This window comes from Lonchura striata, chromosome 8, assembly GCF_046129695.1.
Source record: "Lonchura striata isolate bLonStr1 chromosome 8, bLonStr1.mat, whole genome shotgun sequence".
Taxonomy (NCBI): domain Eukaryota; kingdom Metazoa; phylum Chordata; class Aves; order Passeriformes; family Estrildidae; genus Lonchura; species Lonchura striata.
This window is the reverse complement of record NC_134610.1, coordinates 25,303,392-25,326,974: the sequence shown is the minus strand read 5'-3', so window position 1 is coordinate 25,326,974 and position 23,583 is coordinate 25,303,392. Positions and strand designations below refer to the sequence as shown.

Here is a 23,583-nt window from a genome sequence, read left to right as displayed (position 1 = left end):
AGCAGTGATTTATCAAATGTTTTTGTCCTAAGGGTTCTTCTGGCACAGGAAGCCAGGAAGAACAAGCTAAAGGTAGCCTAGATGCTCTAATTTTTTTCCTCCAGTTCCAGCATTCTGTCCTGAAAGAAGGAACAGTACATGAGAGCCTCTCAGAAGTCTGCATTTTCTGCAGCTGCTGTCTGGCCACGGGAGAAACTGTGTCACTGCTTTCTGCTGTTACCTCAGGTGGTAAAGTAACAGCAGAAAGCACTGACACAGTGGCACTCACAGTTCTCAGCCTGGTCTTTCTCCAGGAACCCAGACTTTTGACAGCCAGAAAAGACTGTCCTGCTCTGTGAACTCAGTCCACCACCTACCGTACCAGCTGCTCTGGAGATACACTGCTTCCTTCTCCACAACAGTCCCTGTCCTCAGCAAAGGCAATGGTAAGCCTACTCTAAAAACCATTTTTAACATCTTCTTTGCTCTTCATACTGCTTCTTTCACACTTGTCCAAAATGGCTCCAAACAACAGATAAATTCCAATGATTCTTAAGATTCAGGCATCACATGTTGATTCTCAAATCTGAGTGATTTGTAAAACCTCTTGTTTTCAGATAATGCAGTAAAATCCTGAATGCTGGAAACCCTTCAGACATGAAGAAAATATTGTTGACTTTCATTCTTTCAAATAGCCACTTTCAGTTATACGAATAGACAGGTATACCACTAGAAAATAAGAGTTTGAGCATGAACTAAACCCCAACAGAAAACACACTAGACAATCAAAGACGTATGTAAAGGGAAAAGCATCATCCAGTACTGAACAGCAAAAGTGAACTTAAGGAATCATCTGGCATCCTTTGAGGATAGTTTTGCTACACAAACCTGAATTTAGACTAGCCTTTATACACTTCAGAATGCACACTGCCCAAAAACGTTACCATGTATTCAAAATGTTTTTCTTATTGCTGCTTCTCAAGCCTGTGACTTCTGGATTACCTGGTATCTCTCATAACAGGGAAGCAATCTTCAAGAAAAAAGATGCCATTAAATGTCTCAAGTGTCTGGAGTAATAAAGAACTGGACTGAAAGGAAGGACCAGCACTACAACGAGAGAACAGCTCTTAATAGCTTCATCTGAGTTTGAAGGAAAAAAGGCTCGAAATCCCTAAAGAACTGATACATGTGAAGTCATTATTGAAGGAAATCAGAAAAAGGGCTTGTATAAGGGCCAGCACAGAAAACATTCTCATTCTAGAAAGCTTAGAGTATTTTAACATTACATCTTTTTTTTCAACTAGACTACTTACCCCTTGATATCTCTTCTTACAATATTTTCCTGACTGCACATTTTTATTTAAGGATTTTTTTTTTTGTATCACTTTTTAGGCTAATCAGCTGAACTTTAGCCAAGTAGCGGCAGCATTATATCTTGACCCTTAAGTGGAGTTGTGAATAATTTTTTTTTTTACTGAAGTTCTTGAACTACTGTTCCATCTGTCTTTGAAGAAAGAGAAAAACCAAAATCCCTCAAGATTTGAACTTTCAAATTAATCTAACTCAATTATACTATTAACTCCATTGTCACAGAATACGAGAACAATAAAGCACTAATACTGAACAGAATTATAGAATCATTTAGATTGGAAAAGACCTTTGAGATAACAGAATCCAAGCATTAACTCAGCACTGCCAAGTCCACCACTAAACAATGTCTGTAAGTGCCACATCCTTCAGGGATGGTGACCCAACCTCTTCCCTGGGCAGCCTGCTCTAATGCAGGACCACCCTTTTGGTGAAGAACTTTTTTTCTAATATCCAATCTCAATGTTCCCTGGTGCAACTTGAGGCTATTTCTGCTTGTCCTATCACTTGTTACCTTGGAGAAGACACTGACCCTGTTTACTATAACCTCCTTTTACAAAGGTGTACAGAGAAAAAAGATCTCCCCGGAGTCTCCTACCAAGTTAAACATCCTCCATAAAACTTGTAAGCAGTTAATGAACCCAGTCAGTGTTCTGGTGCTTTGCAGAATATATTTCTGAACTCTCAAAAAGATAGAGGCATATTCTCGTATTTCTACACCTTCTCAGAAGAAATTTACTGTACAACAGGTGTATCAAAGGTCTATATGTCTCTATCCCTACAGCCTTTCACACACATCAGCCTCTCCACCCTGCAAAGAATGAACTAACTCACACTTACTTTGCACTTTCAATAGAAGTCTGCTATGCTTCAGCCACAAAGCTGCCTCCTGAGCTGAAGTATGGAGCCAGTGCCCTTCTCTGCCTTTTGAAGTTAAACTAGGGTAGGCTTTCTGTTAAACTACATATTGCATACATCAAGAAGTTGGCACATGTGTGGGGGGCTCTATGTGCGCATTTTCAAAGGTAATTTAAAATGCATTTTCCTCAAATGTGGCCACTATGCCCTAAATAAAATTAAAATAAAATAAAATAAACCTGCATACAAGAATTGAACTGGTTTTGTTTTAATACTTGTAGGATGTATTTGCTTTCACAATAGCAGTGGTATTAGTCATCTCCCCATTACAAATGAAGAGTGCTAAAACATAAATCCCAAATTGTTTGCGACTGCTGAAATATAAGTGAGATTTCTACTAGTGTTTTCAAAACCTAAACAAGCTTTAACTTTCTGAAGGGAAGAGTCACAGGACTTAGAAGAACAGAACTCGATATAGGAGTTGTGTACTGATCTAAAATAAGGGAAGTTTACTATACCGAAGCATTTTCCCAAAACTGTACCTGGAACAACATCAATTCATCGGGCCAGAATACAGTCACTTCTGAAAAGGAATTAAATACCAATACAAAACTTCTCCTTCACCAAACAAAGTATATCACAGTAAGTGCTTCATTCCTTGTACTGAAAGAATCTTTGGAGCCCCAACTGTAAAAGAGAACAAAAACCCATTTCCTCATTCAATCTAAACAGGACACGTGCTACTGTAGTATCATAGTTTTGTTTGCAAAGGACCTTTAAAGATGATCTAGGTCAACCCTGCTGCCACAGACAGGGACATCTCCAGCTACACCAGGTTGTCCAGAAACCCATTCAACTTGACCTTCAATGTTTCCAAAGAGAGGACATCTGCCATCTCTCTGGACACCCTGCTCTAGAGTTTTACCACGATCATTGTAAAAACTCTCTTCCTTCTCATCTAAAGTGGCCTTCTTTCAGTTTAAAACCATCACCTCTTCTCCTGTTGTAACAGGCCTTGCTAAAAAGCTTGTCCCCACCTTTCTTACAGGCCCCCTTTAAAGTACTGAACAGCTGCAATGAATCTCCCCAAAGCCACCTTTTCTCCAGGCTAAACAATCCCAATTCTCCCAGCTTCCAAAACACATAATTAAACCAGTATGTAGAAGTATTTAACAGCTCAGCTTACTTTATATAACAAGACAATTCACCAAATTATCTTACCACCACAAGGCTACAGCATTTTACAATGCATATTATTCCCTTGGTAAACATTAACATGCATGTGCTTAAAGACACTTAAGCATCAACACGTGTATACATAATTCCAAATATTTGTTACATCAGTGAAAATCACTAAGAAGAAGTAATTCTTTCACCAGGTTGTACTTATATAAAGAGATATTAAGCTTCTTTTCATCAGGAAATTTGAATGTTCATTCTGTTCATTGTGGCCAGATGCACTTAGAATGACCTCCCTCACTCCCTCCACCCCTTTCACTGTGCAAGGAACAGAAACCAGATAGCTTCACTTGTCAGATCACCAATTAGCTACAGTACTTAGTGCCCAAATGACAAAACACATTTTCAGGTCAAGAGAAAGTGTCACAGCTGTACAGCTGAATACTCCCCAAAAACTAAGAGATCCATGTCTCAAACCTTCTGTGTTGCTCTGTGTTTTTAATATTCTGAAAAGCCAAAACACAGATCGAATAGAGGGATCAAAAAACACCAAACTAAAAAAGCACAAGTTTCAGAATTACATTAAGAGAATTTTAACTCCAAAAACCTCCCATTTAGCATTTAAATACAAAATCTTATTCCAAAACTATCAGAAATTTTATTAGTGTCACAGTTCTACTGTCATAGTTACTTAACTTTTTTTTTTATCTGAAACAAGTAATGGAATACTTATCACAATTGGAAAAAAACCTGGTATTTACAGATGTTCAGAGAAAGAGTTCACAGTTCGGAATGTTCAAACACAAACGATCCCCTGGAAAAAACTGAAACTGAGGAGTCCATCTGGTAGGAACCTTCATGCACACACTACTGTTAAAGTAGGTAGAGCTGAAATAAGTAACCATTGCAACATGTTACAAGATCTCTATTTTAAGAAAAAATACATTATACAGCACTAAATTTATAAAAGCTTATAAATTCCTCTAGGATAAACAGGAGGCAAATTTATGCATACAGCCACCATATATGCATAGCTCTAAGTCTGTAGAACTGAATTTTCTTTAACAACTTAAGCAGCATCTGACCAGGTATCTATCTGTTCTTAAATCTACAAACTTATCTTGAAGCATACTGCTAGACCTGAAGTTTATAGCAAGTGTGTCTCCGGTAACCAGAAGCACATGATAGTGTAATTGCACACCACAGAATGTAATACCACACTTAAAAAATGGTTATTTTAATGATTACGCTAATGAGTTCTGAACTTCCAACCCATGTGCATACAGTTTCATAATTACACAGCTTGAAATCCTCATCAGCAAATCCAAATGCTCCTGAAATCCAAATCATTTTATAATCTTGAATAATGCATGGCACCTCTGCAGCAATAAATTAAAACAAATTTCATAAAAATGCAAGGCTTCATAATCTGTATTCTAAAAGACAGTGCATTACTGAAATGAAGTGTTGCTTAGTAAGTACTAACGACGGTGATTTGATGACCCCTCCCCCCTGGTATTTACAGTTCAGACCCTATGTCAGAAATAAACAGACCAACTCCTACCAAAATATCCTTTTTTTTATATATTTATATGTATATGGTGGCTCACAGCATATCCTACTACACAAGAGTGAAATCAGACATCTGTTTCCTAACAAGCACTGGCTCAAAATTGCATGAAACTTTTTCCTCCTGAAAAGTGTGAAAACATGTTTTTAAAAATAGGCTGCAACTTGACTGGTTTACATATTATTTTGTCAATAGCAAAAACAAAACTCCATCTTACTTCATTGAAGGGCCAACAAATCAAGGTCTACAGTTTCTCTAGAAGAATGATCCCAGCCCCAATGCCTTTTTTTTGTTTTTAACTAGTCGTAAACTCTAGACAAACTCAGTGGAAAGTCTTAGCAAGCATCAGTGCTGTCCTTTTGAGCAAGTCAAAAAGCCTTGTCAAGATGACAAGAAAGGTCATTATTACAATCAATGAAACATAGAATGGTTTTGGTTGGAAGGGAATGTAAAGATCATCCAGTTCCATCCCCCTGCCACAAGCAGGGACTCTGTCCACCAGACCAGGATGTGCTCAGATCCCCATCCAGCCTAGCCTTGAACACTTCCAAGGATGGGGCATCTACAGCTTTTCTGGGCAACCTGTCTCAGTGCCTCACCATCCTCACATTGAAGAATTTGCTCCTGATATCTCACCTGTCTCCTCTTTTACTTTAGAAACCTTCCCACCTGTCCTGTCACTCTCTACCCATGTAAAAAGTCTCTCTCTCTCATTTTTATCATCTTTTAGGCACTGGAAGGCTGCAATGAGGTCTCCTTGGAGCCTTCTCTTCTCCAGGCTGAACAATCCCAACTCTCTCACCCTGTGTTCACAGAACAGGTGCTCCTTCCCTTAAATTTACTTCCTGGCCCTCCTCTGGACCCTCTCCAACAGGTCCACATCTTTCTTGTGCTGAGGAATCCTGACCTGAACTCAGTATTCTACATGGAGTCTTGTGAGAGCAGAGTAGAGAGGGAGAAACACCTCCTCCAGCTTGCTGGCAATGCTTCCTTTGATGCAGCCTAAAAGGATTGATACCCTATTTTCTTGTTGGATTTTCTTGTGTCCCACGTTTCCATACCTTAAGGTGCTAACAAGGATACAGGTATTATTTAAAATATACCCTTTCTAATACTTTCCTTCCTGTGGACATATGATCTATTGCTAACCATCAGACACCTGAAGAGTTTCTACTGGGATTCCCTTGACAGAACAGAAATAGCATGGAGCTTTTATTCACAATTCTGCTTTGTCTTTATAACTTCATCACTCAGAACTAGATATGAATATTTAAATAAACAAATACTGTCAGCAATAACAATTTCATATCCTCATAAATCTGATTATTGGAAATATCAGCTGAAACTCATTACAAAGAATTTACACAATGAAGAAATAGAATACTCTGAACTTTGAACAAAGGTGTTCATACTGTATTATGCTTTTGGAGGTTGTAAACATTCTGTACAGAATACAAGTTGAATCCATTTTAATTTTCACAATTTAGGATTTGAAAGAAGAATGAATAATTCGTTTTCATTTTGCTAATAAAATTTTAAGATTTCTGGGCATCTGTAATATCTCATTACTGAAATCACAAAATAGAAATACAAAACCAGAGGCAGTGAAGAAGAGACACAAACAACTATACACAGTCTGGCTGAGATACTAACCACAACTTTAAAATTACAATAAGGGAGAAAAAACCAAAAACCAAAAATTCATTAAAACCAAATCAAAGAACAGCAGGCCTTACATACGAGTTTTGCCAAATTTCTGCAACTTCATTTTCCTCATCTTGATCACATCAGGCTTTTTGATCTACTAATCCCTTGGTTTACCTTATTAACAGTAAGGAACTAAACATCAAAATTGGCTGCCTCTGAACACCCATTTTCCCGAAAATGCATTCAAATTTACAGAAGCATAGCCAAGTCACTGCCAGGAGCACTAAGCATCAGAAGTCTGAAGCGTGTATTTGCTGCAGTCAGTTCAACACTCAGCAAAAGCACATGCATTAGAGCATAACGGGCCATGGTATTAACCAACTAAATGTCATAAAACATTGTATCAAAGCCCTAGTCCAGAGCAACATTAACCACCTTACAAGGAAGAAAAGCTCTAATTTTTTCTTCTTTGAATCTTCTTTCTTTTTATACAGGTTTTATGAAAGCCACAAAGCATCCAAATTACAACACACCATTTGGAACTATCCTGTCCATTGCAGACTTACAGTGTTACCTCCATATTACATGAAGCTACCATCAAACTGCTTTCTGTGCCACCAGACACCTCTCCCACATTCTCATAAAAATGGGACTTTTTAAACTTCTCCAAGGGAAACTTGCCCAATATGCAGTAATTTGTAGAGGAGTCTATATAAAAAAACACTGTAGCATAAGCTTCAATTGGTAAAAATTCTCAGCTGTAATGAAGTCTCACACCTCTTCCTGTTTTTCCCAATTACAATATACTATTGTACAACTAACTGAAGAATAAAAACTCCTCCATTCTACACCCCAGTTATCAGAAAGTTACAAAACCCTAGAAAGTTCAATTACACTGAAGTTTAGAGTTTGAACAACATTTCTCTAACTTAAGTATGCATTATTTGCATGGATCGCATATTTGAGAATCAAGCCATGCAACAGAAAAGCTGTAAAGCATAATGTTTACAGGTTCTGCTGACACACTGGGAGATAAAACAGCACTGAGGCCTCTGCCACTGACATCCAGGGGAAGTTTTTGAAGCAGCAATGCTGTAACTCCATGTGAGGAGAAACTCCCTCGGAACACCCCAGCCCTTTACTTAAACTACTGAGACCATTTTATCCACTAGTCCCCTTCTCATTCTCACTTAATGTTGCCATTTTTCATCTTGATGTAGAAATTTTCCTTATCACCTTACAGTCTTCAGTCAGAGCTTCCATATTTACCTAAGGGTTACTGTGGCTCTGATTTACTTTTGTTTCATGAGGAATTTGATAGCTGAATAGAAACTGATCAAAGGTGGAATTAGCTTATTAGAACTTCAATACACATTGCACATTAGAGTATGCCATCACTTCCACAGTCAAAATTATACTTTTCACAGACAAAATGAAGGTCTCCAGAGTCAAACCCAGGTTAAAAAATAACCACTCTATAGTATTAAACCCAGACAGCCATCACTCCCAGTGACTAAACCTGCCTGCAAACAACAGAAAAGTTCCAAATCCACTGGCAGAAAACACACCTGTCAGCATGTTTGTAACTGGAAAGACATTTATTTTGTGTAATTACATCAGTCCTGAAGTTCATATCTGCTTCATTTTTATTGCTTTGTCAAAAAATCTTCTCCAAACCAGCCCCACAGTTGCAAAATCATCACTGAAACTAAAGCTACCTGCAAAGGCTTCTGCCTGAAGTAGGGCTTCAGAGAGCTACTTAGCATCAGAGCTACTTAGTGACAAAAGCTTCAGCCAGATCTGGAGTTTCTTATCAGGAGCATGCATGGGCCCAATAGCCATTTTCAACAGCCAGCAGCTGATTTCCCTAGCATTAGGAGACCATCCAGGAGACATGTTTTCTCAATATTGCATTTCTGCTGTAGTGAGCTGAGAAGAAAGAATTCATTGATTTTCCTATTTAATATTTCATTAAATGCTTAGCTAAAATAGGTATCTAAGCTACACTTAATTCATACCATTTACTTGATATCATCATTAGAAACACTTAAATGACAGTTGCAGTCACTACAAATCTTGATACAGTGTCACTATTTCAGCATTTCATTAACGTTGCTTTGTGTCCTTCAAAAGCTCCCACTGCTGTTAAAAACCCCTACTCATCTATATTTAACAAAGAAGATACCCAAGAAAAAACTAATTTCTAAGATCATACTGGTATCCTGCTATTTCAGTGTCAGCACACTGACCATCACAATGACTTATTTTTTTATTCCTTCCACTCCTAAAAAAAACACCTCACACCACAAAACACCCCCCACTGTTAGCAGCAGAGCTGCCAATAAACAAGTCTCTGGAGAGCTTAAACCCACATCATCTCCTAGGATGACATGCCTAATCTTTTGCCATCAGCACTGATCAGAAAATGTATCTTTACAAAAAGATGTATCTTTTACAAAAATGTTCAGCACCTTTGTTGGCTCAACTGTAGTTACAATACTACACAGTCTGTAGTATTGTAGCAACTGTAGCTACAGTAAAACACAGTCTTACAAAACAACATCCAAGACATCCATAAAAACCAAAAAGTACCAAGCAACAAGAAAAAGAGACCAAAGCAAACAGATGACAAAATCCTACAAAACAAAATCAAAACTATCCAAAGAAAAATCCAGCACCCTGACAGCGGACCACCATCTACTTCAGAAGAGCTCTGCCGAAAAAGCACATGTGTAACATGTTTTTCTTGTATTTAATCCTGTCAAAATATGAACACATATATACATATAAAGTTTGATAGAAAGTGTGTTTTCCCTGTAGACCTCTACATTTATTCAGAAAGCAGAAATGTTCTGATCTAGGGAGCTTGTTTGCTATAAGCAAAGCAAGTTTTAACACAGGCTTTCATTACATCCTCTTAGCCTCCCCAGGTGTTTGCAAGTATATGAAAGCATGATTCCATATAAAAACCAGCAGGCAGTCTAGATGGTTGCATTAAGTTTATGCATTTAAGACATGTGCCAAGCACAGGGCTCCATGTGCACAATGCTATGAAAGGAAACATTTTGTACTCCGTCTTTTACACAGCAAAGAAATTTTCTCAGAACATTTTCATGCTCAAGAGTTCATTTTAAGTGGGAGATCTGTTAAGAACAGTATACAAAGAGGACTCCATTTATAACTTCAACATTAAAATCAGACAATTTAAATAGCATGCTCTTGTTCAATTGACAAAATGTGGGGATTTTAATTAATTCATCATTCAGAGTATCAGGACATGAACCAATTGCTCACTGATAACTCACTGAAAACAAGCGACTTTAAAGCTATTCTACAAAACTATGTCAACTAGCTTTGGACATCGAATTTAGGTCACAGATTATTGCTGAGGCAACAGCAGCAAGAAGGACTCTCAGCCAGCAGAATTTCCAAAGCATTCTCACATGACACGTTACCAAACACATGTAATACTAATTTAGATCTGTTTTATAGGCAATTAAAAAATGCCACTCTGTCCAGCGTAACTGTGCAGTTGATAACTGCACAGCTGAACTTTGATTAATCTGGAGCTCAAAAGGAAGTCAGGAAGTTCATGTAGGCAGAGCTCAACACTACTGCCACTCCCAGTGATGGGCATTTCACATTCCAATGCCATTACTTCAGGGTTGGAACTTCATTTTTTAGTTCACTCTCATTTGTTCACTAACCCACCACAGCACTTGCTGCTTGCCTCATGAGAAGTTGTGTCTCCTTAACAGTCTATTGTTAAGGACTGTCAAAAGCTTTTGAAATTCCAAATAAATCATATCTGATAGCACTCTCTCTGTTTTGTTGTCACAGTGAAAGAATTCAATAGATTAGCAAAGACATCTTCCTCTGAAGAAACTGTGCTAATTTACTGCTATCAAAGTATGATCTAGAGCAGATTATCTCTTCAAAAAGCAGCAGCATTTTTTCTGCCACTGAAGAAGAGCTTGTTGGTCAGCAGTGCCAAACACACCTTTGGCTTAAGGCACTGAGGTTAAGTGCGAGCTTATTTTTATAGAGCGACTGATTTAATGTGAAACTATGTCACTGGCTTGGATGCACAGCAAAGAATGACAAGGACAAGGGAGTAACAAACCTGTGGCCTGTTCATTTACCACATATACAGATAATCACAACCAAAGACAAGCAGAGCACAGATAAATGTACCAAAAATTCCTTCATCTATTCAGGGACTTTAAAAACCAAATAAAATAGCAGGTCAATCTGAGTATTTCCTCTCCTTTTTTGCAAAGCTTAACGATCCCCTAGTAGAAGATTCTATGTATGAAATAACACTGGTGAAAGCTGAAAGTCTAACAGGCCACAGTAAAGCTATCAAAACTATAAGTAAGGCTTTTATAAAGCTGGTTCTTTGATACTCAGATCACATCAAACTCTGTAAGTAGGTAGCATGGACAGCTCCCTACACATGCTATGGCATAATTCCACTCTCAAATGAAGGAATTCTTCAACCTCTCAGACCAGCAGATCCCTTACAACATTCTCCCTTACTTTAATCAAAACAATCTGATTTTTCACTGCAGCAGCACTGTTCAGCAAGTCTCTTATCCCTGTTTCACCAAGCCACTCTGAAGAAAATAAGATGATAGTGATATATCCCATGTAATTGAGATATCAAGGAAGAGAAACTGAGGAGTTTGCTGTATTCCTAAACCACACCAGACCACTTCAAAGAGTAAGATTCAAGTTTCCCAGTGAGTTTACCCTAAGGCAGCCTCAGAGCCTCACTTAGCACTGTCATGACTGAGGAAGCTTAGACCCACAGCTGTGACCTAGAAGCTTACTCAGTTACACATACTCAACCAGCAACAGCCACCAACAAGGTATAGCAAAGGCTCTGGTCACAAGTTAAAAACTACACGGCATATCAAATATTCTGCACACTGATGCTCATGTTTCCTCGAGAGCTCCTCTATCAGTATAAATAGAGAAAATCCTGGGTAAATGTACTAATTTTCATTAACTAATGAGACCAGGAAAACATTTCTCTTTGATGCAATATCTCATTTCATGACATCTTATGCTTATAGTCTTATTCCTTATACACAGCTGTTCAATTTCAGAACTCAGTCCTTTTGTCTCCAAACACTCCCAAGGAAAAAAAGTCTTAAGGTATTTTAAGTATACTTTTGGTAAATATGGACAATCAAGAAACACAAATATGATAAAAAGAATATATAACAAGAGTTCCACTGTTTTTAAAACTTCCCACACAAACCACCCTAAAATGACATAGGTAAACCCTAAACAATTTTCTAAGACACAAAGAAGCAACATCCCATTAATCATAAGCAAAATGTTCTGCTTTGTATTAAGTCATTGAAGAATCAACACAGCATACAAAACTAGCAATTTTATTTGCAATATACTAAATTATTTTTTAAGTCATCAAGCATATGGCACTTTAACTAGATAAAGCAATTTGTCTAAAAGCACAGGCATATCCCATATTTGGCTCTTTGGTTTAAAGCCATTAAATATTTTTTCCTCTGATTTAATGAAGAAAAAAGCAATAAAATCAGCAAAGTTTTATAAATAATACCCCTCCTTCTCTATGCTGAATAAGTCACCAATAAGTTTCCCAAAACTAAATTTTTCTGACAATTAAAAATAAAATTAAAAGAGGCTTCTCTGCAGCTACTACTATCAAGACAAGACATTTGTCTTATTTTAATTGAAATTTAGAGACTCACAGCTTTTAAAATTAATAAGCAGTCTGCTCAGACTTCCAGTAGCAAATCATAGGAACTCCTCCCAAAATTTAACAGTTGAAGTAGCTGTTCTTTCATCACAGGATTTCTCTATTTTGTCACACTCAACCATGATATTTGAATGATTCTCAAAAACTTAATTCCATGCAAAGGAAGAGATTATAGAAGATATTTTAAGACAAATTTATTTTTAAGTGGCATAAAAAAGAAAAGAAGTCTTGTAAAACCCACCTTTGTCACTATGGTATTTGAATATAGAAATAAAAAGAAACACAGAACTGCTTGAAAAGGTTAAGCCCTATGTGAACTGCTAGGCTTCTCTTTTCACTACTTGGGTCATGCTTCCCACTCTCCCATTCTACTCCAGAAGGGGAGAGTTACAGCAGTTATGGACAGATATGTTTAAGAATATTTAACATCCATTTCACCTGTCATAAATACAAGAAATGAGAAAGCAGCATTTGTTACTTGAAAAGACACATCACATTTTCATACAAGCTCTACCTTATCTTTGTCTTCCACAACATCTGCCAGCACATCATCTGGGTCCAGGATTCCTCCATCTGTATACTCTAGGTGGTGAATATTTACCCAGGAAGCTGGATCCTGTAAGACAGATACAAGACCTTAACCTACCCTTGCATGATTTCAATGCTGTCAGACGTAGCAGTTTTGTGTCCCACTAATTTTCCACCTACCTCCCTCTATAGTCACAAGGTAGAAGATTGGAGCTACTACTCAAAATTGAAACTGAGCGCAAATGAAAACCACAGATGAAAAACAAAAGTTCTGAAATACCTACAGAACACTACAAAGAATTCTTTAAAACATATTTTTATTTCCTTATCAATTTTTAGCTAATTTGAACAGTACATTTAAAACAACAGAAAAAATTCTTTTTATTTTATACTACTTTATAGACAGAATATTTTGGTTATTATCAGCACAAAAAAGCAAATAAATATATATATGAATGGACAGGTTGTGGAGAGGTGTATCTTATATTTTTAGATATATAAAACAAATCCATCATTTTTTTCTCTGAGGAGGCACATAATACTATTGTATCAAAAACCCCAAATGAATAAGCAAATTCCAGTTTGCTTTCACAAATACTCTCAAATTCCAATGCAACACTGTATACCATATTAACAGGATCATATTAATTCTCCAAAATGAATATGATCTTCATACATTATTAACTCCTTCACTTCAATAACCAGGAGTTCAGCCATCATTCCACTGACCCCGAAGCCAAAAGGCTCAGAGTGTACTGCTCAACAGCAAATTCTTCCTGACAAGAAATACAAAATCAGAGAGCAGACAGACACAAAGTCTGCCCCCAGACTACACCAGCTACCTGTGTACACAACTTCAGAGTGGTATTAATGTCTGAACTGCCTTAGTTAAGACTCATCCTCTAGGACCAGTTCTTGTGGTTTAATGAGCACATGGCAGCCCAGTGAGTCACAGTGACGTGTGCGAGTACTCTGTGGTATCAGCACTGATGAACATTGCATCTGCTACAGCACAATGAGGAAAGAAAACATGCCTGGTTAGGATCATAAAGTATATTTGAGTCCTCCTTCAAAAACTATGGAGAGTGGCCAGAATATGCTAAAATTGAGCACTAGGAAAGTGGCATGCACACACATAGCTTTGAGAACACTTCAGAAATGGAGAAAAAAAGATGACCACTGATGACCTGCAACTAAGGGTTAAGTGTAAACAGATACAGTACTGCTGCATAACAACCACACAGTTTAGCATCTAGAAGTATGTCTATTTGGAACATGTCAATTTAATCACCAATTTACCTCTTACTACAGTTATTTCATTTTGCAATGAAACCACCCATTTGTGAAAAAGCAAATGTTTGCTCATTCTAGGTATCACATGTTCCAAATTACAAAGCTTAAGAATTTAAATTAATATACTTTTTTCTCTGCAAAGTGCCAAAGTGTGTACAACTATTGCAGCTCAAATTTCTATCTTTAAGCCCAGGGCTTAGGTATTTTTACCATAATCATAAAATTCTAAGATGAAAATACAGAAAAGAAACATACCTTTATATAATAAATAAACAAGTTAGATTATACAATTTACCTAATGCAGTTACCTTGAAAAAAGAGTGTAGTTTGACCCTACCAATAAACTTATAAAATATGATACTTTAAAACCAGAACACATCAGTAGTTAGAGATGTTCCTCCTGAACCTTTTAACTTAGGCAACCACAAAGCTTTTAATAGTTAGCAACATTAAAACAGCATAATTGAAAATCACTCCTCTTAACTGGACAAACTTCTGTGGCTAACCTATTTGGCTGAAGATACATTAAAACCTGCTGTATTATGCCACTAAAGTGTTAATAAAAAAGCTGAAGTTAAAAATAAACAGCTGATATTTTGCTTTCAGTGTTCACTTCTATTTGTGATTCGGTAGCTGTACCAAGCCAGATGTGTCATTGAAACAGAAACAAAGAAAAAACAATTGTAAAACCCTATTATCCAAATAGAATGGTGCAAATTGGCAGGACACAAGCTCAAGACACACAGCCACCCTAAACTACATTAAATTTAATGAATTCTTAATGCTCTTTCACTTTGGGCCACAGAAAATACAGTAATTTAATTGTTTTTGATAATGGCAGTATCAAGAGAACATCTCTAAAATAATCTCAAAGACCAGACAATGCCATTCCTCACCAATCTTTTGGAACAAGTGTAGCCAGTGTAAGATTCTTTAAAAGAAAACAAAGACAATTCACACTGAAGTACAAGAACTAAAGTAGAGCAGGATTCACAGATTGTTTTGAAGAAAAATACTTCTTAATGGTTTAGACACATACTGTGCCTCAGGTACACACAGTGTGTACACACTACAACCTTCTGATCACATGGACTTCCCAGTTACAATAACCAGCACAGACTTGAGCAAGACTGAACACTTGCTGCCTCAGAAATAAAAATGTGAATGGCTTCTATTAGCTTATATGAACTTGATCCTCGAAAGTTAAAAACCCATGCTGGGAGCAGGGAGTTTTTTATAAACTTGTTTGATGAAGCAAATAGTAACTACTGCGAGATAGCCCAGATTATCCTCTGCACAGTCACAAAAGTAACAATGGTTTATCTGACTAGTAAACCCACTCAGCCATTCAAAAAATTTCAAAGTCAGACAACATTTTCTCTTTTTTCAATGAACTCCAAACACTGCCATGCATTGGATACAAAGTGTCCATTAAAAAAAAAATTTAAAAAACCCAACACCAAGTAAAATCTATATACATGCTTCTTCACTCACACCAGGAGTCCAGACAGCTTCACTAAATAAAACATTAATATTTTAGAAAACTCACCACTTAAAACAAGCCATTAGCTACCAGCAGATGTAAAAGTTGACTATCTAAAGTTCCAAACAGCACTGTATCCACATGTATATGCACAAACTCCCATTTTGCACATTAGAGTTCAAAAGGAGTTGAAAGTGTCCAAAACATAACCATGGTACATCCAAGGTACAATCATTATCAGAGAAAATGAAACTTGCTTAGGAAAGGACTGTTCTATTTTAAGGTTCCTATGCTTTACTATGATAGAAAAATCAAAAGGAGCATTACGAACACTTCAGGTTTCCATGTGTTTTAAAATTCCTAGACAGGAGATTGCCTTTCTAAAGTAACAGGGTAACTTTATAGTTCGTAAAGTATATGACTGGAAGCTTTGCAAAACAGAGTTTGCTGATTCTACAGTGTCTTCTGAATGTTCTGAGAGTCAGAACCCAGTAACAGAGATGACAAGATGACAAGCTATGCAAAGGGTCAGCACCAGTCAGCTTCAACAAAAGAACACTTCTCACCTGCTGAAAGCAGCAAGTGCTGGATAACACCCCATTTTTGATCAAGGGGTTGATTAAGGGCATACTTACTGAGAAGGCATTTGCTGAGAAGCTATGGATTATAAAGTAAAAAAAGTCTAACAACTATATTCTAAAATACTAGGACAACTTTGGTTGTTTTTTTTTTTTAGCTGATTGTTGTTTCTTTAAGTTTCTCTAGCTAGAGATTGAAGTCTTACTCTAATGAATGATAGAAAGATTCTTCATATATTCTTAACCACCATCGTTAAAAGTTGACATGCTTAAAAAGAAATACTTAAGTTTTGAAAACAAAAAAGCCTCTTGTAAAAATAAGATACTAATAGACCCTAAAAGCTCTGGACAGCATTCAGGTATGGTTGCCTGAATCTATCTGTGCTCCTAAATGCTGTTTGAAAGTTCATCTTGAAGAAAACACAAATTAAGGTTCCAAAAAATCCTAGCATCACAAGTGGGGAGAAGCTCTCTCACAGCACAGTACATAACCCTTAGGCAGAAATTCAGCTGAGGTACAAACCTGTAAAAATCTACGTAAAGAAAACGTATGACTGAGTTACCTGGTATAATTCATAACAGCACTTGGCAAATGAATATTGAACAGTTACTCTAATGTGCATTTTACCTTAGGGTTGCAAGTCATGTTTGTGTTTAACATCAAGCCACTTAAAAGCTGTTTATCATCATTTCCTTTATGTGTGGGAGAACACTTTAGGAATTACTATGCAAATATTTACAAAATGTTAAATTAAAGCCAGGTCACACGAATGCAGAAGTGCAATGTAGGCAGAGAAGTGACATAAATTTTTAAAAATGGGCTTGACATTCATTTTGTCACAGAATCCTGACTTAGCTGTTGCCACCTAATACAACACCATCACTGCTCAAATAGTCTAAAACAGGTTCAAGAATTCTTTAACACATTTATTTCCAGTCAACACACTTACTCAAATGAAAAACCAATCAATTTATAATTAAAGCATTCCCATTTATTGTTAGGTTTTTCAATAAATCAATAGGTTCACATTTTTAATGTATCAGAAAGTTGGAGTGCATTCTTGATTCTTTTTGTTCCCAACTCAGATAGAAAAGTACGAATCTCCTTTCCTGAAAGCTAAGCAACATACTTATCAAATGTTACAGTCCACACTGGGTATTTTGGACTGTTAATGAGCAAGAGAATCCTAACAATTCTAAATACATTTCAGCTGACCATCAATAAAATAAACACCACTTAATGATTTCACAATTAATTATTGTCTGATGCTGTATTTTGTTCTGCTGTGCAGAATGCATAAAATTAATAGCAAACCCTATCCTGGAATTTTTCATTTAATATAGTAACAATGGGATACACTAAAAAAAAAAAATCAGAAATAGGACTGACTTAAACTTACTCTTCATGCTGATATTTCTGAAGTACCTCCACATCAATGCTTCACTAGAGCAAACAGACTTCAGTGAAATACAGTATGAAAATGGAAATCATATATGCCTGTTCCACATACACAACAACAGAATAAATGTTAGGTCAAACTTGGGGGAAGGAGTGGCCTCTGGCCATATAGTTTTCTGTCATTTAGACAGTATAAAAGTAAAACTAAAAATCCATAATCATAAAACATTTTCTGATGAAGCAATATTTTAGGTTAAGGTCAGTAAAAGATATTCTACCACTTAATCATTTTTAGATTATAAATTGCAACGTGATGCATTACCTCAACATAAGTAGTATTTAATGATTTCTGTAAGCATTTTAAAGCTCCACAATGTATCATTACACACAGCCAAACAGCACTAAGCATTAGCAGTTACTCTCACACCACACCTTGGAGAGCAGAGCACAAAAAAGCAACTTGGAGAGGAACATACTCCTGAGATTGGTCACAGCCTCAAACTTTATCTTTAAATCCTTCTCAAAGTTTATCACTGAATTAGAACAACCTTAAGCATTTTTGGTTTGCTTACCAAAACCACCTTCAAACTTCATCTCAACTGCCAGCAACAGGAGTGTCATCTTCAGCTGTAGTAGCGGTGGGCCTCTGTTTTTAGAGCAATATGAATACTGAGTTTCCAAAATCAAGAGCTGATCACAAAGCAAACGTTGCACACTAGCTACTATCACAATCTGGAGCTGAACAGTTAGAGCTCAGCAACAACACAACATGCATGCACTGATGTACAGCCTAAGAGAAACTCCTCAAGGAAAAATCCAAATGCCCCAACATGCATCACACCCTGTCCTTACAGGAGCAAACAACCACGAGTTCTACTCTCCTCATATGCACAAATTGTACCATTGCATACAATATTGTAGGTTACAAACATAACAGGTTTTATGGAATAAAAGGAGCCAAAAGAAGCATCTGTAAAAATCAAATATGAACAGCTATCTTCACAAGAGATTAAGTCTGTTCCAGACATTACTGAATGCAGCAATTCCTGGCACAGACCTAATCTGAATAAGCCTCCCTATAGGAAGTACATGAGTATACTTCATACACGCATATATATATTTACACACACAACTGAATACAAATTGGGTCTTCTTTTCACAAACTTCAAAAAATAGACAAAGCAATATTTAGGTTTCACTGCTCAGGAATCTTCCAGAGTTTAGTTTACATTATACATACCAGAGGATGCTACAAGCTCATATTTCTAGGTCTCATTGTTGAAAAAATTAATTCTTACCTCTAATTAATTACATTGTCTTTACAGCATAACATTAACAAACACATTTTTAACCCTTTCCAGTTAGAAATTCAAAAGCAGCAGAAATCGTTAAGGTAATACAAGGAAGAGAAACATGATACAACACAGTGAGATAGTATTAAAAAATTCCTTGTGTATTCCATAGTGCTATTGTTCTCCTTCACCAAAACTCTGACTCTGCTTGCATTAGAAGTGAAAATGATGCAAGATGCTAGAGAGAAGATAAAACTTCTTTATAGCTTTCTACCAGCTGGAGTGGCACACATTTTCTCAAGTTATTAATATTAAAGAAAGATCTATACTGAGTGAACTCAAGGACAGAAATTAAAGCTGAGGCAAGGGCAAAGGACAAGGCAGTCTGCTTCGAGAGAAACTGCTTTTAAACATCCAGAAATAAAGCTACAGAAAACACAGAAGGCCATACAGCAGAAATAGTCTTAGAAAGGTGACTGTAAGGGATGCTTCCTAATCTCTCCTCCAGATGAAATAAAGTACTATAAAAAATAAAGCTGCACAAGAAAGGATCTTTGGAGAGGAATTCTACCTTAACTGGCAGGGTGATGGGGAACAGAAAGAAGTTCATTGCAAGCAATCAAACTTCTGAGTACATGGAAGACAAAGCTCTTCGCTTTTCACAATAAATATAGCAGGTCTAACAAGCTTTCAAACCTCATGCCAAAACATGATCACAAAAAGTAACACCAGTCTAAGCTGTTATACCCATGATGCTTTGCTTCTGACCAAAGCACACATTTTGATTTTTTTAGACAGGTTAGGAAGTTTTCCTCATACAGTAAGATAACTCAGAAATTTTACTCCTCCTAAAAGAAATAAATTAAATAGTCAAGTATGAGGTGAATTAAAGATTACCTTCTTCAGAACAACACAATTTCTCCCTCTGTTTAGAAGGATCTCTTTTCAAACAATAGTAGAGGGAACTATTCCCTGTAAACAAGCTATTTTAAAAAATTAAATCTCATTCTATGTATTTTCACATGTACTAAATTTTTGTTCAGATTCATTCATTTTATCTACTAATACTAGTTGTGAAAAATGTATTCTTCCCTCAGGCACTTCTTTTTTCAAATCATGATTAGATGTGATATAACCAAATGGTAGAAAGTAGAAAAGGAGTTCTGAAAAAACAGTGATTTACATAAGATTGCTTTAAATAGTCAAAGTTTCTGTCTTTGAAGGCACTAAAAACCTGATATCAAAAGGGGAACTAATCAGATCGGGTCAGCAAAGAAACATTCATCTTTGCCAGAAACATTGGGTTTATCTCAGTGCACTTGCACAGTCTGGTCACACTGCCTTGCTGGCCCTTAAGGATGCCAAGAGCACAAAACAGACAACCAAATAATTCATACATAAAGCCTGTGGAGTGCCACATATTTGTAACAAAAACAATCTGTTACCAATCCCAAAAAAAGCAGAAAAATCTTCTCTTGCTCTTCCCAGGCACAGTAGCCAAAAAGCAGAGCTTCCTCTTAGTCTTTGGAATGAGGCCTAACACAGCACAAGTAGAGCTCACCACCAGCTTTATCTTTGACATGCTAAATGGTCCAAAATACCATTAGTCAATCCCTAGTCCCCAGAGGGACCCAGAATATTTCTTGATCTTTAGCCATCTTTGAAGTATTATGCTCTGAGAGATCAACAGGACCAAGTATTTCCATGACTAGCAGTCAAAACACAACAGCAAAGACTGATGACCACTTCTTTCTGTCTTCACCAGTTCTCTTCACACCACCAAACTTCCTTTTGGAGGTAGGAAACTCATCCTTCTTGCACTTTTTTCCTTCTGATTAATTTTCATGTACAGTTAGCACATTCTGTTTTCCTTGGGAAGACAGAAACTCAAACAGGCACTGGTTTTAAGAGCCACCTCATTACAGCCAAGATGGGCTAAGACATCAGAGAGCTCTCAAGGTGAAGATGTGAGCTACAAGGAACCTGGCACACAGGTTACATACACAGTTGCATCTGTTAAAAATGTCCCAGGTCACATCTGAAGATAAAGATCCTGGCCTGAGACCCTAGCAGACAAACCATAAAACACAAACACAGTGGAAGTTCTTCACATAGTCTATAAAACAAGGGGAACACAGTGAAAAGGACTCTTCCACTTGAGTCACTTGACATTTGTGTACTGTAGGTCACAGCAGAAAGACGGACAGCAAGTCTCTTCTGGCCCTCAGAGATATTTTTGGCAAAGAGGAACTAGATTTCTTGTCCTTTAGCCATCTTTAAATTATTATGTTTTGAGAAATTACTAAGACTATGCACTAATAATAAAGTCTTCATTTTCCACAAGGTAGGGAAGGTACTTTACTGTAATCAGAAAAGAGAAAGAAGAGAGTTGGTTTATCCCGAGTTCAATATGCAGAGGGGAAAATTACCTATCTCCCATATTCAGTCTGAGAAAGAAAACAGAAAAAGCTGCTGCTAATCTCCCTATTATGGAATCTTCTGTTTGTCAGAGCAAAGATATATAAATACAAAATGATCCAGAGTATTTCAACTAACATTCCAACTTTTACTTGACTTGCAGCACTAGAACCCTTCAAAAATAAGAGCATTCAGATTTTATATTGAATCTGAATGTGAATGAAAAAACACTCTGAATATAACTGTCTGAATATTACTGAAATAAAACATGATACAGAAAATACATCAGTAGAGGATCACATAGCCCACCTTTACATTACACTCCAACATTTAAGAAGACCATGTATGCCTGTTTCAGTTTTACTAAGAAAGCTGAAGATACACATTTAGACAGAGGTATATACACTGCACTTGTAAGAGCCAGCCAAAACCTCCCCTTCACAGGCTCAATTAAAAGTGGAGCACACTGTATGCCAGGCACTGAATCCAAGATAACTACACAAATGTAAGAATATAAGTGCAAACTGATCTTCAGTTATAAATCATGAATATCCTTTAGCTTTTCAAGTCCATTAGATTAGACTGCTTCAACAATGCAGAAACACAAAAGACTCAACCTTGTGCAAATTAACACAAAAGTTCCAGAACAAAACATCTCTAAATAAACCTAGAAGATTTTAAGGCTTACCTTTCATATCCTAAGTCCTCCATGTCAAATATTATCTACAATATTCAGAGTAGTATTGTTATGCTAATAAGCAAACTGCTTTTCAGCTCCAGGCACCTGGCAAGTAATTAATTAGCACTGAGTCTGGCTTTTTGTTTGATTACCTAGAGTTAACATTGGGAGGGCTAAAGACCACAGCCATGATTTCTTAAAATCCAACATTAAGTGGGCAGACAGAACTATAAAGCTACTCCTTCAAACGGTCATTTTTCACACAGAAATGAGAGAGGAAAAAACCTAAAGTAAGAAAGGAATGTGTATAAGAGTAGTGTATTTCAGAAGAAAAGTCCAGGTTAAGTGAGTGAACAATACTGTTATTTTGCCAACAAAAACTGACAATCCCTTAAATTCAAATCATTCAGTACAGCTACAGATAAAAACAAGGCTGGCTGCAAATTAAGACAACTCAAGCTTGTAACAAACTCGGCACTGAAGGATACCAGATCTTCAACAAAAAATGATAAATGATTCACATCTCCATGGGAAGCCAGCACTTCAGCCCTGTATCTAGAAACCATCTAAGATTGTTTTATTTACAACTGTTGGGCCTTTCTTTGATAAAGTGATTAATGCATTTGCAGCTGACACAGGACTGCTTATCAGTAGCAGCTGAGAGCTTCAAAGATGTGATTGAGTAACACCAGACACTAAACAAAACTGAATACAAATGCCTGTAAGACAATGCAGACCAAGCATGCTGGAATTCTGTCAAACTTTAACAGAAACTGAGCTTTAGATAAAGCTCAAGTGAGGAAAGAATTGTAGTAAACTATAGGAGCATATCCTTAATTCCTCTTAGAAAGCCATTGGGTATTTTTTGGAATTCCACAGAGAACAGCAAGACTTTGTTGCTGCAGTACCACCCTATTTTCTTCATGAGTCAATCACCAACCAGAGACTGGGGAGGAATTTTCCCAAAGACTGCCAAATTTGCACTGTCAGTAGGACCAGTCAGACTACCACTCCCTCCTCACACATCCAAAGCTGGTGCATTTCAGAAATGCTACCAATTCCCACTGGTGCCACTGCCCCATATCAACTTAATCAATTCTCCCCATGGTCTCTGGACAGCTCCTAGCAGGCACAGGCCATTGCTCTCCTTAGAGTGGACTTAACTGTGGACCTCTCTTTCCTCACTCAGAGAAAATACCCAACCTTTCACAGTACATTCACTGACTGTGTTCCAAAACCAAGTCAAAGGGACAATCATAGGCCTAGTGCTATAAAGATGCTGAGACAGAGTAGCTTTAAATAAGCAAAGCATTAGAAGATGTAAGAAGACTCCCTGTGAAGCAGAAGTAAGTTAATTGCAAATGAAAACAAAAAGGGAAAAAAAAAAAAAGAAAAAATTTTGAAAGGGTAGTGGTGGAAAGTAATAGACTCAAAATTGGCTGTGCAAGGAGGGAAACAAAGGGTGTAACCATACAGGTGTTGGAGCAAGGCTTGCAGGTCTGTACTAGATGATGCTGTAATCTATTTCATTCTCATGTTAAACACTAAATTAACCAGATTCTC

At 37.0% G+C, this 23,583-nt stretch overlaps 1 protein-coding gene across 3 annotated transcripts in view; it reads right to left on the bottom strand.

The window, feature by feature from the left end:
• The window catches only part of PARD3B (par-3 family cell polarity regulator beta), a 391,488-nt gene that overhangs the window by 353,382 nt on the left and 14,523 nt on the right, over positions 1-23,583 (bottom strand). For all 3 annotated transcript variants that reach the window (XM_031505387.2, XM_077785113.1, XM_077785112.1), the window contains exon 2: positions 12,865-12,966. In XM_031505387.2, coding sequence (XP_031361247.2) covers positions 12,865-12,966 — 102 coding nt within the window. The remainder of the gene's footprint in view (positions 1-12,864; positions 12,967-23,583) is intronic.